At 44.8% G+C, this 19,934-nt stretch overlaps 1 protein-coding gene across 2 annotated transcripts in view; it reads right to left on the minus strand.

Annotated features, from left to right (window-relative positions):
• PHF6 (PHD finger protein 6) overlaps nucleotides 1–19,934 on the minus strand; it is a 518,975-nt gene that overhangs the window by 141,236 nt on the left and 357,805 nt on the right. For both annotated transcript variants that reach the window (XM_069612825.1, XM_069612826.1), the window contains exons 4-7: nucleotides 14,959–15,092; nucleotides 14,621–14,664; nucleotides 2,137–2,300; nucleotides 1,693–1,836 (exon numbers count right to left, since the gene is read on the minus strand). In XM_069612825.1, the coding sequence (XP_069468926.1) occupies nucleotides 1,693–1,836; nucleotides 2,137–2,300; nucleotides 14,621–14,664; nucleotides 14,959–15,092 (486 nt within the window). The remainder of the gene's footprint in view (nucleotides 1–1,692; nucleotides 1,837–2,136; nucleotides 2,301–14,620; nucleotides 14,665–14,958; nucleotides 15,093–19,934) is intronic.

The raw sequence follows: 19,934 nt of genomic DNA on the forward strand, positions 1-19,934 counted from the left end.
TTCTCCAATTCCTTCGATGGAACTGAAGGTTTTGACATTGATGCGCCAGTGATTTTGATGCCGATGGTGTCAATCACTTAGACTGTTTTGGCGTCACAGGCTTCGACACTATCAGCGTAGATGGAGGACTCGACGCCCAACTCGATGGAGTCTTCGACGGACAAGGACTAGTCCCGTCGTCGAGTCCTCAACAATTCGAGGGGTCAATGGCTTGTCTACCGGGCACGCAGGATTTGGGTTTAGACTTTTTTCTTGTCGACTTTGGAGGGCACGACAGGATCATGGCTGTTGGACTTCTCGAGGGGGTCAGCCGCCTTCTCGAAGATTGAGCATTTTTTGCCTGAATACCTCCCATTCGGCTGGAGTCGCCGACTTACTTGGGTTGGCTATTTTCTTCTCAGGCAAGAAATCAGAGGAAGTGGAAGGAGAACTATGGCCCCTTTTCCTCATCTTTCTTGATGTAAATGGGAAGTGGTGTGAACCGGTCCTAGAACGGGAGCGTTTCTTGGACCTTTTCGTCTTAGGAGAGTTGCCTTTAAACTTGTCGGATGAGCACCTTTTCGACTGTCATCGAGGGGATTTATAAGGAGCCTACCCACTGCTAACTTCCCCTCATGCTCCTCCAATGCCTTACCTGTCGGGGACTGGCAAGACCCACAGTCTGCCGTCTTGTGCTCGACACCAAGGCACCACAGACACACCCTATGGGGATGTGTAATAGACATCTGGTCGCCGCAGTCATGGCACTTTTTAAAGCCTGTCTTCGGGGGTCGCAGCAGATGACAAGGCAATTTTTTTGATAAGTCGCAGTTTCTGACGGATCTGAAGCACGCTGTAATTCTCGAAGCGTTAGCGATCGCGGAAAACCAAAACTGTAGCTAACGGGCACTGCGCGTGTTATATATACCTGGGATGATGTCAACCTCGGGACGGAGGTCCTCGAGGGACAGTGAGTCGACCGCATTGACGTACAGCACACTCTGCTGACATTATTCCGAAGCAGCTAAAGCTGGAAGGGGAGGACACAATCCATTCCAATGGCGCTTTTGGCCATGCCTTGGGGACACACAAAGGGCACAAAACAAAATGGCTGTGGGTACATTAGTACCACAATCGCGATCTTCGGGTGCCTTTGGGAACTAATGTGATAAAAAGGACTACAATGGTGTTGTAACCAAAAGAAAAGTAGAGCTGCCGCAGCCTACTCCCCAACATAATATGAGTTACAGGGAGAGGGGGACTTCAGTACAAATCCCTCTGAACACAAGGAAAACAAAATTTGAAATCCTAAAAAGCTAGCATAAGGTTTAGGGGATTCACAAACAACCCCAAAAATTGGATTTTGCTAGCTAGACAAAGTGCACCCCATTTTTCCCCATTGCTCCGAACGATTTGCTCAAACTGAATGGCAAAATGTAAATCTGGTATAAAACTGTTTCCTTATTGCCTAACTGTACATTATGTTTATGCATGCGGTTACATTTTGTTGCATTTCCATGTCACAACACCTTACCCACTCAACACGTAGACTACCACTACAGATACACCTGTTGAAATGCATCCAAAAGTGGGCCTGCCTGTTGATATTCAGTATGACTTCTGTTGAGCATCACCCTTGCACCCAAATAAAAACAAAAAAGAGAGATAAGTTTGACTAATAAGGCAGAATGCTGCAAGGGACAAATCACCTACCATGCATCTGTAATGCGCTGCAGCCTTTTTGGCATTGAAAACATGGAGTTTGCCCCGGACTTCATTTTCCTCCTCTCCAGCATGACAAAATCCACATTTCTGACGGGCGTCACTTGGACTGCTTCTGTGTGGAGACCTTTCTCTCTGCAAAATAAAACCCCAAAACCCACACAAAAATAAGATTTTGACTACCAGTAGCAAATCTCCAACAAATTATCTGACAGTCAAATAAAAACTATTACTATATAAAAATGCCCAAAATATAAACAGTTGAAACATGTGTTGAAACCCAGGCATTCATTGCAACAATTATTCTTTACTTTAGGAAAACACAATTTACACTGCTCTTTGGAAGCAATATGAATGTGATATGGCATTTATAACGCGTCTGTACACAAGTGGATCTACTAAAACTACAAAAGAATATGCAGTTTTGCTACTTACATAGGAACTAGTTTCGTTTTCTACTGTTCTAAAAGACGCTGACTTTGTGTTTTCAGACTGTCCCTTTACATTTTTGGTTCTTGATCTGCCTTTATGCACCTTTGCTTTTTCAATGGGAGAAGGGGATTGCTTCACATAATCTTCAATACCTTCCTCCGTCTCATCTATATGAAAGTAATCATTGTTAAGGAGCATCAAGAGATAAACACTAGAAACCGCTCATTCGTTTAAAGCATACCCCAAGCATATACCTTTAATGCATAAAAATATGCAGCCAACATTCCAACATAAGCAAATGCAAAACCCTTTTCACTCTCCAAAAACAGTCTTTACACCTACTCTGCAACTCAGCGCTTTTTGTAATCGTGTTTTTTATTTTTTTTAAATGGGGCTTCACTTAATCTTTCATGCCCTGCATACTGCAACACATCCTAGGTTGCCATAACCATACTCTTTAGGGCCAGTCAGCTATGGTTGAGATAAAAATTAATGCTCTGGAGGCACAACTCATAGAACACTGCTGGTGATGTGTGCTCCTGCCGCAGCTCTATGCTATCTGAACGTCTTTTTTAATGTGTGGACATAAATAGGTGGAAGACTCGTCTCCAATGCCTCCAATGCATATCAACCGAGTGTTCTCGGTTCTTACTTTCTCATTCCGGTTTAGATCTGATGTCTTGTTCTCACTGATTGAAAGCATTGAAGACAAAATGTTCATTTTACCAGCTCACGCGCCTACATATTTGTGAAAGTATAACAGACATGCCTTCTCTACATCAGTCATCATTAAAATGATGCACAATGTATTGGTCTTGGATCGATGGATGAATGGATATTTTGCTAAAATGTTCTGGGGAACCAAAGGAGCTGCAGCTGATGTCACTATTTCAATAAGCCATCTCAGGCAATAGGATTTTTTAATAGTTACAATACTGACCATTAACATGTTCTAACAATAATAGACCAGGTCCCTGGGCTGTACCGGATAACAGCCCAGGGAGCCACTTGGCCCTTGCAATCCCAGGGTGCTAGTAGCAATGAACTGGGTTGAATCATCAGGACGTGTGCTCAGCACAACTTGTTGATTCAAACAAATACACACCAAAGATGGCTGTCATGGAGCCCCTCTTCTATTTCCATGGTGGCCAAGCAACAAGGAGTGGTGCTTCGGTAACAGAAAAGAACAGGCAAGTGACAGGAGAAGGGTGGGGAGAGGCTGGGTTGATGAGGTGTGGTGGAAAGCATAGGAAAGATAGCAGGCCAGGTGAGATTAGCTTGCTCCAAGTCTGGGCAACCCGATTAGCTGATGCACCACTCCCCGATATACTGACTTCGGTTAAATTTACTATCAGTGGTTCGTATGCCTTTATTTGTGAACCAGAGTACAGGGTTGCCGAAATTGCAGCAAGACAAATGGATGAACTCAAGATGCTAGCAGTGAAGAGGACTTTCCTTTACCTCAACCAAGTCGTATGGGTGACATATCAGCAAGGTGCGATTGTCAGAAGTGTCAACTGCTGCCCACATTATAAGAAAACATTTGTTTGGAGAACTAGGTGTGGAGTTCATATCTAGCAGACGGCCACACCCCCACAACTTGTTCCAAATTATGACCCCAGAGTTTGGTAAGAAAGGGACTAAATAAGTTAGCCATTCTTAAGATATGGCAGCGATCATCTTTGGCCTGCACCAGAGCAACGGTCTACTACTATATGACCTTTTACTGGCTGTCTCTTTGGGGATTACTTCAGCTGGTGTGGGTCACAGCAGAACATGCAAGATACGCCCACGCCAAGGAGGATTCTCAACCTGAAATCCAAACAACACGTACCCCTTGTGGGCTACTCCTCCAGCTGTAACAACGGTGGCTGGAGGAGGACCAGTTAGCGAATCTGTGTTCACACTCCGACACCCCCAAAAATCATCAACCAGGTAGGTCATTATAGAAACACTCAGTTTATATTTTGCATGGAGTGCGATGTGAAGTTGCCTTGCAAGGACACGAACTGGGTGAGTAAGGACTGTGTTCCAAAGGACCGCGCTGAAGACTCATTTCATGTATGTAAGCGCAACAAGCCAAAAACGCTTAAAGAGCAGAGTCTAGCAGTGGGCGGCCTACACCATGCAGGCATATTCCTAGCAGGGCAATATCACCGCCTCGGCAGAGGTCAAAGAGGGCTGGATTCAGAGTATCGGGGTTGACGCCAACCCTGAAGAGCCACACAAGGAGGTACTGACGGGAAAAACCTCACAGTTGGCCCACGCCTCTAAAGGACTGGCATTAAGTCAGCCTTAGGAGAAATCCCCTAACGGCCAGGTCACTGCCCACTCACATAAAGCCAAACACAAGCAAACACATGCAGGAGCCATCTCCAGAGAGAGCAACAAATGGTCTTGGTTGATTCCAAAGACTACAGACACGGGTGTCAAAACGACAAACAATTTTCACACCCTTTTCTCGTTAAGAGGAAGACACTGAGGTGAAGAGGTCGTCCCAAGCTAAAATGATCACCCCAAACAAAGCACATGGTTCATCATGCATGGGCACAGAAAGAGGATCAATCTCTGCATCCCCAGCACACGAATCAATGCAAAAAAATGGTTGATTAGATTTCTCAGCCTCTAAGGAAGTATGGGAGGATGGGGAGGAAGAAGCCAAAGAGGAAGCGCCTTCCCTTGTTGTCCTACTAACTAAGGCTACTACTCAAGCATTCCAGGTTCGAAACATTGTCAACTTTAATGCCACTAGGGCTGTAATCTCTCAATCATGCAAGACGCTGAGCGATGGGTGCTCAAGCAGCGCCAAGAGACACCAGTTTATGAATCTCAGTAACCTAACAGAATAAAGACTCAGATGGATCCTTTATCAGAGTCCCTACATGAGGGCTACTGAGCATTAAATGGCTATCTAGATTACCATAGAAAATATCCTCAGGAGGATGACCTTGTCAATCCAGGAGTACCCTATGGAGTGCCCTGAGGCCATAGCTCCTCCACTTAATGCGTCTTCTACAGATGAACCCTTTCAATACACCACTCTACTAAAGAGATCAACGGTTCCTTTTAGTGTTTGGGCACAGGAGTCTGTCAAAGATGTTGATTTTATAGAAGACGTCTTATAGCAAAAGATGCAAGTAGCACACTACGTTGCACGGGGGATAATAAAAAGAGGATCACTGCCTCACTCATTGTAGCAGGCAGTCACAAAAGGAAAACCTTAGAACGGAGAAATAGTACAAGCAGTCACCCTCAGGACCCCATGTATATCCAAGGCCATCCAACACCTGGCTTTCACTTGGTTGCAAACCCCCTAAAAAGAAGCAAAACACGTCCCACCACCTTCAAACGCCCTCTTAATTGGGAGAGCAAAACAATGTGTTTTGGGCCGTGGATGGCTATTTCAGCATCATACAGTGTCCACATTGCCAACGCAACGTCCGTAATGGCACACTACACCATGGCGCAATGAGATGAAATGGAAGCCTTATGCACTACAGCCATCCTTACAGAAAGTTCTTTAAGGGAAACTGACTGCTAATGACTACAATAAATATAAATGATTTGGATGCAGCAGAAACTGCAGGCTATTATATTGCAGGGGCCCCAATAGTAAATTGACTTGCTTTTGCTGCAGGGCACAGGTTTTAAGCCAGAAAGCAAGACAGTCTGCTCGAAAAGCCCCTAGAAGACTCTCTGCTCTATGGGAAGGCAGTTGATGACACCTTGGAGAAAGCCAAAAAAGCAGGATATGTTTGAAACCCTAGGTCAGATTAGCCATAGACCATAACAGTGATGGGGCAGCCTCAAATCGGTGCTCCTCTCGAGGCCAATTTAACCTGCCCTTGTACAGCACGTGGAATACAACAGCAGCACAGTCTTCTACTCGGCACAACCATGGTAGAGGACGAGGCCAATCCCCTAGGAGGCCTCCAACCCGTGACATGTCCCCTCCCATGCTCCCCAGTAAAACAACGATTAACATGGTTCACCCAGAGGATGGTGGGATCAGAACCGACAAGTAAGGGTGAAGCACAGTAAAGAAGGGCTAATGTATTCAGCAGTTAGAAAAACCATGCAACCTCTGGCAAAGAACCAGAAGAATTCCACATGAATGCCTAATGTAAATTGAAGTTGTGGCGCTTCTTCAGAAGAGAACAATTGTACCAGTACCTCAGTTGGGTAAATCAAGGCAGGGGACACAAATTCAAGTCGCAAGCTCTCTAAAAAAAGAAATCAATGGTCACCTCAATTCTCTACATGCACACAGCATAACATTTCTAACTTGCCAAGAGTCAAATAGTCTGTCTTCCTGCTCTCCTTCCTTCCCAACTAGTTAGAATGCCTGCAATCCGCAGACTGGTTTGAAAAAGAGATAGCTGCCCCTTCAAGAACTTGATCAGAGTTATGCGACTCTTTTACACGCATGCGTCCCTCCACATACCAGTCCCACCCTTCACCCTCACCTCACCGACTGTCACACCCAGTTCCTGTTTTTTCCACCTACTGGGCGGGTCGGAATTGCAGCGCTCCATGGCAACCTATTTTTTGGGGGCAATACTTTTTTTTGGATTTGTGAGTTTTATCATTTTTCTTCAGTGTGGTGCAGCCCTCCGACACATGACGTATACCACGGTATACAAGCAATGCGTCCGTTGTAGGAAGCAGTTCTCGGTGGCCTATCCTCATCATGCCTGTGTCCAGTACCTGGGGATCCATCACCCGGTGAGTGCATGCATATTTTGCTGTGGAACTCACCAGAGGTCGCTGCAAAGTCATCTTCTTACCATGTCAGAGCTGGGACCAGTACTGAAGGTGACTGAGGAATTTGTAATGAGTCCTACATTGCTAAGAGGGAGACAATACCTGCAGGTGGTGTATATGTTTCGGCCCCCGGCCCTCGGTACTGTGATGAATCTAACAATGTCCTCCCTACTTTTCCCTGAGGACCTATGTGGCCAGGGGACGGCAGCCGCTACCTGATCCTGACCTTGGGGGCAGCTATAAGAGGGAGTACCACCTGGTGGGGACGTACAGCTCAGGGGAAGGACAGGACATGGTCGGAGTAAACCACATGTCCCCACCCCCCTTCACTTTCAGGAATGTTTCCTCTATCCCCCTTGACCCTAATGGCATATTGAAATACTCCTCCCCAACCTCTTAGTAAGTCCACTTTAGTTTCTGCCCCAAAAACCCATTAGGGACCATATACGGACTACTGGGACGAAGAAGAGGCCAGGGGCAGGGAGTATCACTCCTAATGAAGCTCAGTATCCACTTCCTCAATACCATTCAAAAGGAAGTTAAATAGCCACTGACATGAGGAAAACCAATAAAGCAGTAATGATTACTAGGAACCGGCATCCAACGCAACAGTCTAGATGGTGGAAAAGGAATGACTGAGACAGGAAGTTTAAATGCAAGTCGGCCACAGCTGATATGAGAGACGAGAGGCAGGAGCTGCAGACGACGTCTGCTGGTTGGTCAGTAACAAAGTCGAGCACCAAATTAAGGGAAGGCACGCCACGGCAGTCAGCGGGAACACTAACCCGACTCTAGAAAAGCGAGAGAGGGGTGCCGGTGGTTCACTGCAAGAAAGGGAAGTGAAGCAAGAACCGCGCAACTGATGGGAAGAAAAGCTGAAGGCAACCGGTAAGACTGGGGAAAGCGAAAGGGGTACCGGGTTGCCGGCGTCTGGATGCCGGGACAGAGGCATAATACAGAAAGAAGGTAATGGAAGCAAGGGGATGCCAGAGACTACCGAAGAACAAAGTATACAAATGGGATGCCGGATGGTCTTACAGATTATGCCGCTTTACAAGAACGCAACGAGAAAGCAAGTATAAAGCCATTGAAAAAGTAAGAGTATTTGCCAACCAAGTTATGAATGGTACGTTAAAATCTTATCTAAGGGAGAATGTATTTGTGTAACAAAGTCCTGGCAGGAGAGTATACCAAGTGAAGACAAGTATGTATACAAATTGTGATGGATCTTAAGGAAGGACCATGCCTTTGAGACTATGAACTATTGTGTGCATTGTTGATAAAAGGATCTCAAGAAGTGCAATGTCATTGTGATAGTGAACTGGGAGCAAAGTGAATAAAGGAAAAGAAAAGTCCTAAGAAAGAAGTGTACCCTTTGAAGGCTTGGGGAAGGGAGCCATTTCCCCGAACAAAGTGAGTACTCTGAGGGGAGCAAGAAATCCTCCCGGAAACTTGGTGATTCGGTTTGGAATGTATTGTTATATTACAAAGAGTCTGAAGAAGGAGGTTCTTTCGTAGAACTGAACATTGTCCATGTGAAAACCTTTTTGTTGGATTTGAACTTGTGTTGAACTTTGAGCAGCTGAACACTTTAAGCAAGCAAGAGACGTTACCCTTTTCACCTTGGAGTTAATTTAGAGTGTGAGGGCCAGAATAGGAGTACAGACATAGGACATACTTTTTGTTTGGACATTAGACAGATCCATTCGTTTTGGTTGAGTTAGGGAAAATCCACCTAGATTGGGGAGAGTGAGATATTATCCCCCCCCAAATGTGTTTAATAAAGGTTTGTAGCCACAAACCGGTCTCCTCAATGTGTACGTGTCTCATTCCTGGTTCCTCACAGTGAATAGGGTGAAGAACGCAACCCCAGGTCCGGATTCTTCACAAGACCGTTTACGGGGAAACGCGGGGCGTCTACATTTTGGAGTACCCCGGGGGTAAAACCGTTAGTACCTCCAGGTGGGAAAGGATCCACCCGGTCGAGGATTTGTTAATTCCTGACAAAATTGTTACGGCACTGAGAAGAGCTAATTTGCTTTGGATGAGATTCTATTTTATTGATTCTCATATATTCGGTCTCCTCTACCCTTACTATTACTAAGGCTTTTTGGTCTGGTCCCAACTTTGTTAGGAATGTTCAGGTTCTTGGGAGCTCCTTCACAACACCCAGCCAGCCATCCCCAGCAAAACATACTTGATCACAACCACGAGTAGGCGAAGATAAACATTCACAAGCCTAAGAAAGCAAACATAACTTGGGCAGTAAATGTTTTTCTGTAGCTTTTATCTGCTTTGCAATATGCACAAAATCTTCAATAAGGATCTTGAACATACGAAACGGGGAAAAAAAAAGAGACAAGGGCTGCAGTGCGGCGATCACTTGCAATGGTTTTATCTGCACCACAATGATTACTAGAGGGTTCTTTCCTTCCTTCGTCCTCCAGGATCGGGCAGAATGTCCTTAATGGTGTGCAAACTGGAATGAATGGCGCAAGATTCATATGGATTGGGCCTTATATAGACCCTGTCTGGCCACCCAGAAAATCTCATGAGATTAGATGTGCAAGATCTCACTTCTCTGCTGGCCCTGCTACTTTCACACGCTGGCCTTGATGGTTTTGCATGGGTAGTCTGGCAATAGAGTAGGTATGGAAGTCTTCTAGTGAAACCGTACAATATTTTCCCCCATTCTCCCTATTGTACACCTTGTCGGCAGTTGCAGTCTAGGAGTGGCATCAAACTAGCACCTCTTCTCTCCGCTTCTTGTTGGATGTTGAATAGTGAATACTGTTCAGCATCGAAAAGAGCATCAGAATGGCGTAGAGCCTAATGCGCTTTCTGCTCTACTAACATGCAGCTAACCAATGGTGCAGGAAAATCAGAGGACATCAATGCATGAATCAATCATGGCTACATGCACATGTAGGAAGATAATGTGTTGCCAAAAAAGTGATGGGTGAAAGGTTTTGAATAAATCTGAACTACTTACTGGCAAGCCCCCCCCCTCCCGACCTCTCCAACACATCAATGTTTTTTAGTCTGTCTGTGCCATTGGAAAATGGGTCCATCCATATGCAAATCAGTCGGGTACTGACACCAATGGGAGCAGCCCAATCCAAACTGCTAGGTCCCCTCTGCACGTAAACGCAAGCAATCCCAGACATGTTGCACCCTTGGTGAGGTGCAACTTGGTTGCTTATGGCGCAGAGAGCAAGGGACCAATGTCTGGGGATATCCTCTCTCACAATGTGTGACAGAGCACCCATGGGTGCCCCCTTTTAAGTCTGAAAAACACTAGATGGCAGACTAATCAAAGCAGATTCCCAAGCATCAGAAAAATACAAACATACAAGCAAACAAATTTACCTGGATTATTTGTGTATCACATCTATTTTTTAAATCTATTTAGCAGAAAATTGCTAGACAACCAAGCACAAAAGGGTAGGAGCAAGGTTCTGCACTATACCCAAGCATATCCATGCTAGAAGTTTACAATTAAAGCCTTGTTATCAAGCCCATTTGGAATGTTTTTCTTCTTGCAATCCTTCATTAACCTCAATGGCATTCCCAACATCTTATTGCAACAGATTTGGATCCAGGATGACTTTTTGGATTAGGGAGATCCATTTAGCATCACTCACCAGCTCAACTCCCTTTGTTGGGGTGCACCGGTCAGTCCCTATGGTTTAACAAAGCAGGAAAGGCTACTCAAATTGTTCTCTTTTTTTGTTCTTTTTTTTAAAAAATGGCAGCATAAACCACCTAAGTGGAGTGCTGCAGGGACACATTGTGCTACCTTTATAATTTTGTTACTTTTGACGTAAGGCCTGAATAAGCTGGCGATGGAGAACACGGTGCACTACCATTCTCCTTTATTTTTACTGTGAGAATGTGATGAGTGACCACGTACTCAAAATGGCTGCTCTGCATGGTTGTAACTGTTCTTCGTTCCATATCCTCTATTGATTCATCAGCCCGCTCAGGCCGGAAATGACCATTTAAAGTTATGCACTTACGTGTGGCTCCTGCAAATGTAGCCCATTCCATGCAGTATCCCTGAACTGGGAAGATCCATATTCCAGCCACAGCAAGGTCTTGTTTATGGACAGTTGTTGGAGGGCTGGGCTACCTCACAGACGGTATTCAGGACAAAACGTGAAGAACAGGAGCCATTCTTTAGTTTGACCACAAGTTTCAAGTAGCCAACGCTGAAGGAAAAATACAAGGCTGCTGCTGCTGCAACCATCACTGCATAGTGAACATATGACTTCTATTGGACAGGGGAGACCACGAAGCAGATCCACCGCCTCTTAGACTGATGCGCACAAACAGTGTCATCCTACTTTGCTTTACTCACATCCCAGAGAGATGAAAAGATACAAAGTTTGCAAATGGCCTGCACTGGTGCATAGAGACCATCAAGCCTTAGGGCTAAAAACCTTGCAAGGTTCTTCTCTGCACTGCTGAGGCCTTCTTCATTTTGCTGCTGCTGCTCTTCAGCATGGAGAGTGGTGCGCCTGTAACCAAACTAGAACAGTTGTGGTGCTGACCATGTGAAGGTTTGAACCATCTGCTACTCCAGTCTGCTACTCCCGAGGGGTCCTAAATGGTCCAAGTCGAGCTGAGTTCACCCAATCCAGTGTAACCTGCTACTGGCTGTTGTGGCGGGTTGGAAGGAGTCAGGCACATTAAGGATACGAAGTAAAAGGACCATCTTTCCAGATTACTAAAGGGATCACCCTACATATCTAAATTAACTAAAAAAAAGGTACTCGTCTGTCATCAGGAAGTCCAAAAGCAACTGCCCTCAGTCCCAAACCTAACTTTCCCTGACCCTACCACTAACGTGAATAACTCAAAATGGCCCAAAGGAATGGCTCTCTTCTCTTGGTTGTCCCTCTTCTTGCCATCCTTCCAGGGACTTTCCCTTTCAGTCTTTATCTTATATCCTGGGGTTATTGATACTCAAATGTTTCGGTTTAGAACACATGCTTCTTTCAGTCATCTTCCGTAACAGTCTCTTGAGACTTCCTTCATGAGCTCCTGTAGCTTTTCCCATATACTTGTGGGTTTTGTACTTTCTTTAATGCCAGTCATACAACCATTTTCCTTGGAACACTTTCTCAAGTTCATGTCTTTAATTGTATATCTTTTGTATTCTTGAGTGTTATAATCTTCACTGGGTTTTGTGTGACTTTATGCCAAATATGGGTTCCCCTCTCCTGGGATCTTGGCACTAAATTGTCTCTTTTCGGATTCTGTCCCCTTAACAGTCTGTTTTCACAACACTTGTTACACTAATTGGCGGTTGCTCTCTCCTCTCTAAGCCTCTGTACCTGGGGGGGGAGGGGTTCTCGATTCCTCCCATGGTATTAGTTTTCACTTTTTATAGGTTTCCAATACAGGGTTATTCTGACTTCATAGAACTCAAATTATTCTAATTTAATGTTTAACTTTCATACTTGTGAGTATGAGAAGTTTCTCCTTTTCCCATATGTTGCTCCTGTGGCCTCCCGCCTTTCCCGTTCTTCCCAGTACCTCCGACGCAAGGAAACCTTGCAGGGCTTGGCACGTAGTCGGGTATTTGGTTTCTCAATTCCTCTTCTCTGTATCTGGTCTTGCCGGAGTTGCGTTCTCAGCTCCTCAACAGCTGTCTTAGAACGTGGGCAGCAGAGCTCATAGTACTTCCTTCTCGGGCAGTCTTGCCGTTGTTAGCTGAGCCCTTCCCCCACCATGATGCAGGTGTGGTCACGACAGCACCGGGTACAGGTAATTGGATGCCTGATCGGGTACGGTTCTCCCATTGCAGAATTCCTCTCCCTCCAGCATGCTCCGTGACTTTGCTCTGATCCGCCTCTCCAAGGCGTAATCATGTCAGGGGGCGTTCCGCTGCATACCATGCTCGCTCTCTCCTCCCAAGAGCTACTAGTCCCAGTTACATACACGTCTCTTTTTAAAGAGACATTTTCTTTTCCTTTGTATGGCCCATTGCTTGAAGCAAAATACAAGGAAGACAGATTAGTCTTCGTAACCGACAGTAGCATATAGGCAGATATGGCATTGTATCTAGGGAATTCCTCATCGAAACGGGAGTCCTTGTCCCCGAGGGGGAGTCACTCCAATTAAGGTCCCACTTGCCCAGACTCCTATGGAGGGTCTTGCGGAGTGGGCACCCCTCCCCAACCTCAAGGGTGGTGGCTCCCCCTTGAGGAGAAGGGACGGATACCTGTGATTCGCCACATTGTCCTGACCATCAGAAGAAGTGCTAGACCTGTGACAAGCAAGCCTCCTGCATCAAATCCAACAGTGAGCCATGTTGTCCTCAGCAATACTCTAGCTTGCAGCTGTTGGTTTTCCCATTCATAATTAGAGGGGAAGTGTGCTTATGTCTTTAATGCCTCCTTCTCTGCATTGGAATTCACTGGACCTGAAGTACACCTTTAGCTATACCTGCCTTGCTGTAGGCAGGGTAACCTGGGTGAAGGAATCCTGTCTGTTGTCCCCTTTGGACAGGTGAGATTGGTAGGATGCCTTTTTCTTTGACAGAACCTGACTTTAATAACACTGCTGTGGTCCAACTCTTGAGACTTTGTGCTTCAAGCCACCTTTCAACCTGTGTTACCTTATGGTCAAGCCAGTCGAGCCACAGGCCCTTTTCAAAGTTGGCTAGCAGTAACCTACATTACAGGGTTACTCCTATGTAGCACTAAGCATTGTACTGGATACAACAGGGACTTAGTTTAGTATTAAGAGTTGTGGTGCCTTGTAACCAATTAACGCTGGTAATTTGTTCCTAACTTCTTTTCCCTACTTTAGACTATTGTAAAAGAGATAGGTAGCGTCTTTATGAACCTTTATAGTTTACTTATCTTGATAGGAGTTTAATAAATGTGCATATATTTTTATAGTAAATACCTGTGTGGAGAATCCATTGATGGGCAGTTTCTTGCTATTAAGTACTCCTTGGTTTAATGACAAAACAACTAGGACTCAATTGTGTAAACATCCTTCAGCATGAATGAGTTTCTTGTCAAATTAACAGTCGTCCCATGTCCAAAAAATTGTATTGTGTTGAGCACTAGGGCAAGAGGTAGGATAAACAAAGTAATTGCATGCATGTTTTCTTAAACAGACAATCCAACGACTAAACGGGTGTACATAAAGCTATCAAATCCAAAACCAATCCAGGATATTTGTTCAGTTTCTCAGTCATTGCTCACAAAAGACGACAAAAAGACTAAGGGCCTCATCACAAGTTGGGCAGTATCCTGGCTGTAATACCGGCCAACTGTAATAGTGTTGGCGCCCACCCGTCTGGCAGTATTACCACCAGATCACGGGTTGGGCGTTAACGGTAAATACCCAATCCCCATTTGATCCAATAGAGCATTTTCAGTGCTAATACCGCAAGCTAAAACAGCCAGTGGTAATACCGCCAAAACGGATTTTCACCTCCAGAAAAAGCTGGAGGTAAACAGCTCATTCAGCGCCCAACTCGTGATAGGGTAAAGCCCTTAAATGCAGCGGTAATACCGTTACCGCCGCATTTAAGGGCTACAGCCCAACTCGTGATGAGGCCAGAGTGTTTAAACACATATGGGACATGGCCTAGGTATTGGGCTCTTGAAAGGATTGTGTCTCATCCATGTCTAGTGTATTTTTCATTACAATAGAAAATGACAGCGCTTTCAAACACAAACAGTATTTTGAACCAATTTACCTTCCGAGTTATGTGCAGTTTTCTTGTGTTTTCGACAATAAATCCTAGTAACACAAAATAGTTGCAAAATGTGTTAATGTTTAAGAAAATGAGTTTTATAGTTTTCATAAATAAAAGGTCAACTGTACATTCATAATCCTACATCCCGTATAAACCTCTCTATACAACTACAGTGTTGATAAAACCCATTAAGCTAACCCCTAAAGTTGGTCAAATCAGTTTAATTGCACAAACATAATTAATACATTTTTTCATTTAAACCTACATATTCAAGCAGGATGGCAGAACAAATTGTGACGTTTACATAGAAAGAATACTTTTTTTCAAAACATCCTTACATGAAAACGCCTTCTGATGATTTTTCCTTGATTTGAGCCTTATCATGCAATGCACAATAGAAATGATACGTCTTTTGACACGTTTTTACATCACACCCAATTGTTGCTCCAGGACAGTGGCATAACGTACACATCTGCAGATTATAAAATGAAAACATTTTAAAATTAAGTATTTACCACAGACATTTCCTCTTCAAAACTGTGTGTGGAGCGGGGGTGAGGAGACACAATTACAACACAGCAACTTGCCTACCAGTCATGGTTAAGCTCGAGCAAGTCATCAAAACAGATTGAAAATAAAATTGTATCCATATTAACATTAGTATGAAAATTCTTTAATTGTAACCTATCAATAACCAAAACAAGTTGTTTTCTACATCTAGTTTTTGCAAGAAATAAACCTTGATGCCAACAATGACGCATTGTGAAGGGAAAGTGGACCAGTCTAAGAAGTTGTAATTAATTGATTTTCACAGAAATTAGGAGAACTGAAAGTTCCATTTTAGTCCTCTTGCACAAAGCCCTGTGCATTTGTTTCCCTACTAGTTTTACCAGACTAACCTGATGAGTCCTATTCAGAGACTTCATTCCTATGCGAATAACGATGCGTGAGACAAATGGGTTGGAGAAAATTCTGTCTTTCTCCAACTCTAGGAGGGCTTTCCCTGCCTGATCAAAGCTAACGACTGTCTCGGTCAAGATGTCCTAAGTAAAAAGTCTTCCGTCCTAAGTCCAAAACCCTACACTGACCCTCACACGCTAAACCCACCATAAAGCGCAAAAGGGCTTAATGGTCCGTAGCTGTCACTTGCAGCTATAGTTAAGTTAAACTCAAAGTTCCAAAAGGGTGTCAAAGAAATGAACAACCAAAAGTTCCAGCATCACTGGAAGGGGTTTCATTTCCCCAAGTTTGTTAGTTCTTTCAGTTATGATATGATATGATATGTTTATTTATATAGCACCTATACACAATGTGTTTCAAAGCGCTTCAAGGCAAGGGAGGGAACAAGGGAAAAAACAATGACATTCTTACAGGCCATGAACAGTAAGGATGTGAAATTAACTATCGTACTCGGCCTGACGACATTTCAGCTAGTGCAAGAGCTAAAACATAGATAAGGAACGGAAGGGGAGAGTGGGAAGGAAATGGAAACAGACAGGCGACTACCGTACTAGGCCTGACAACATTTCTGGTAGAGCTGGAAAAAAAACAAGAGGTGAGGGAGAGGGGTGCAGAAAGGTAGGGGAGGAACAAAACAAGCGACTATCATATTAGGCCTGACGACATTTCAGATAGTGCTGGAGGGGGGGTGGGGAGGAAAAAACCAGTAAGGGGAGGGAGGAGGAGACAGACGAGGTTGCTATCATACTAGGTCCAGGGACAAGTCTGATAGAGTAAGTGCATAGAAGAAAGTAAGGGGAGGAGATAGGAAAAGGGAGAAGGGAAAGGAGGAGAGAACAGAGAGTTAGCAGTCAAAAGAGTAGAGAAAGAGGGCAGAGTGAATGCAATTGCAGAAGTCAGTAGTAACACATAATGGTACAAGCCAGGATACAAGATGAAGATGGGAACAGCATGAATCAGGGCCACCACGAGTACAAGATGCAAAAGAAGTTCAGCATGAGAGTTGAGAAAGGGCGTCACACCATGAATGAAGTCCATAAAAGTCAAATCCAGCAATGTCCACAAGACGGCGATGGTGAAACCAGAATGTATCAGGACAGACTCCTGCAGAAGCAGGCTTGAGTGGGCTGAGGGGTGAGCCGGGTAGGGGTAGTTCACAGTCTCAAACACCAAGAGGGTGTTCGCCTCCTCTCAGCCTTTCCTTCACTTTCAAATATATGGTTATTTCATATCAAGAGGTTGTCCTTTCTTCCACTTTACAATCTCATCCTTCCAAGGGACCGGTTTCCCTTTGCCTTGTTTTCACACATTCACAAGGTTTATTTACTTTCTCCTCTGGCTTGATTTTATCACAGTTCAGGTGTGAGTCTTCAGACTCATGAACAAAAAAAGGCCTGGTGTATTCTCCTGCCAGGACTTGGTTAAAACTCAGCTATTTATATTTTAGGTGCGGGTCCCGGACTTGCATTCCAATTGCCTGGTGTACTCTCCTGCCAGGGCTTCGCCAATGTTATAACACTCTCATAAGTTCATATTATTTTCTTTTGGAGTACTGGGTCTTTGCCTGCCTTTCATTCACAACTTCATGTGCTTGCCAGGTTCCTCCAGCTCCCCTGCTCGGGTTCTCCCAGGTTTTCCAATCACTTTTAACTGGAGTGCTTTGCCCAGCGGTAAGCTTCATCTTCTGGCCAGCATCACGTAGACTCCCGAGTCCTCGCACGACAGCGGCTCTCCCAGTAGAACGTCTCTTGCTCCTTACTTCCACGCAGCGGACCTCTGGTCTCAGAGCCTGCTCTTCCGACACTGCCACGATCGTAGCCTGCTCTCTTGTCTGCTCTGTGTCCCTTCGGTTTCCCAACCGGCCTTGGGTATGGCGCGTCTCCATTTTACCAGCTTGTCAGGTGCTTTAATGTTCCTGGGATTGGTCAGCTGTTCGGAAAACAACTAGCCTGCACTGTGTGGTTCTCGGCAGGCGTGATCTTCATTACTCTAGCCCTCTTCCTCGTCCCAGTAGGCCCATAGGAATAAGTATGGGTTTGTCTATGATTATTACAAGGAAGTTCCATATTACAATATGCAATACATAGCTGTGAAGGCAATGACTGGTGACTATTCCCTCTCACAAGGGTGGGGGGTATGACTTGTCTTTTATTGAGCCATCTTCACCCCACCAAGGTTGTTCTCCCCCATGCACCCCCGCCTCCCAATGTGGTCCACCTGCAGACAACCACCCCCAGGGTTGGAGTCCGGTAACCTCTGCCCTTCCCTTGCCACATGGGGGAAGACTCTCCCCCTGGGTTTAGGGAGGACTTCACCAGATTTGTCAGACCAGGGAGTATTCTTAAAAGAGCAGAATCGGATACAGATGCGGCCATGTATGTTGATGACTTCCTACCTCAGAAAGTGAGGGCTACAGTTGCCCAAACCATATCTCATCTTTTTAAATTATGTTTTATGTAAGTCTCAAACTATAGAGAAAGTGGAGAAGATTGGGCTGGTACCAAAAGCTTAAAACAATGCATGCCTGTGATTACAAGTAAAGTTACCCGATCAGTTCCCAATCTCCCACATAGTCTGAACTCTATTACCTTTTGGAATATGGGGACTCCTGAAGCACAAACTAAGACAGCTAACTGACGAGACATCACATAAGCATGCTCTGCTGGTGCATGCACTCTTCCAGTAATCATTGTGATGACAAAACGTTTCCCTGCATCTGAGGACACTGGACATTCACTGACCAGAGGAAACCAAATGAGATTACCTTCCCTTGACTCCCAGCATGCCCACTTGAGTCAATAGCATTTGAAGATACCCAGAAAGTAGGATGCCTTTATGACCACTCCCTGCACAGACCTGCCACAGAGAGGCAGAAGTACTGAACACAGATGCAACAGCTACCGAGGTAGCCCTAGGTTTATGTGGTTTCTACCTAAAGTAAAGAACAAAGCTACAACCATAAATAAACCCAAAAGTAACAATGGGATTCTGGATAATCTCTACCTTACATTAACTGCCCCAGTGTACACAGGCTGTACTTTTCCTGACAAACTAGACAGCTGCACTCCACCATAGCTCTGGCAGTTGTGCGTTGCTTTTACACTACAGAATCACCAGTGTATACAGCAGTCAGTGAACCTCAGCTGAATTGGAATTGCCAGAGTAGGCTCCTCAACTTGCAAGCAACAGAGCATTAATGTTCATTAGAAATTGCTGAAAATACCAAACCACAAGGTTCCTACCACTCAGCTTGACTTTTGGAAAGGCACTCAACTTCCAAAGTAATGGCGTTTCTGAAAAACAGGCCCCATCTTTATCAAAACATCCTACACTTGGCATTTGAGCACGACAGGCGATATAGAAGCTATCGATCTCAAAGAGAAGCCAGTGTCTCTCTAATTATATCATGACAGAGACAAACCTGGTTAAGCCAATGCAGTCCCAAGGTAACCCCTGGGTTAGAATTGTCAAACTTAATATTTTTAAGGTCCCAAGTGGACTTCGACTTGACACAAGTAGGATCATGATGGAGGAATGCTTCTAGAGACTTTCTGAACCCAATTATTTAACTAACATGCATCAACACCTTACCTATCTTTTACAAGAGGTCATATGTTCAGAATGCCTAATAATGGGAAACTTTGATTAGTCACAGTAATACCAGTTTCCCATCATCCTGCCACCAAGGGCCCCCTGAATGCTTGCATAATAGCACATGTTGCTCCTGCGTGGCACGACCATACCAAGGTATGAATTCTGCACTCAACTTCAGATCCAAATTATAGAAGCCAGAACGATACATTCTAGCCCTTTTAGTCCCAGTCAAACTATGGAACGTTTGATACCTGAGAGTCACACAGGGTCCTGACTTTATGCCCTATGCTTCTGAACCTTTCAAGATTCCTGGTACACCCCTTTAACAAATTCCAGAAATACTTCAGCCCCCAATGCAATTCAGTAATTTCTTCCCCCAACGTTGCAAAGGAAACCTTCTGTGGGTGGCCATCCACAGTCCTTGCAGCAGGCTCATTGTTTACACCTGTGAGCCTGCCTTTATCGACCTTCTGACTTGTGAGCTATGTATTCTTTAAACTACCAGAAAGTTACTGCTTCAGGAACAAACATTTTCCTTTGTCCTGTCCATTTAAAGTGTTAGGTGTTAGCTATTTGCTTCCAGTGGGAGTGCAGTTTTTTCTGTCTCGATGGCTCTTCAGTCTTAGCCTGAAGATTGTAGCTGCAGTCTCCTTGCCTAGTGCTGGACTCTGGTTCCTGTATTCTCGCTGCACCACTCGTTTTTCAGCTTCCTGGTTTGTTGCAGCACATTGTTTTCCTTGGCCGCTAGGTGCACGCATTA

The sequence above is a fragment of the Ambystoma mexicanum genome, chromosome 5p (assembly GCF_040938575.1).
Source record: "Ambystoma mexicanum isolate Mex_15411 chromosome 5p, UKY_AmexF1_1, whole genome shotgun sequence".
NCBI classification, from domain to species: Eukaryota; Metazoa; Chordata; class Amphibia; order Caudata; family Ambystomatidae; genus Ambystoma; species Ambystoma mexicanum.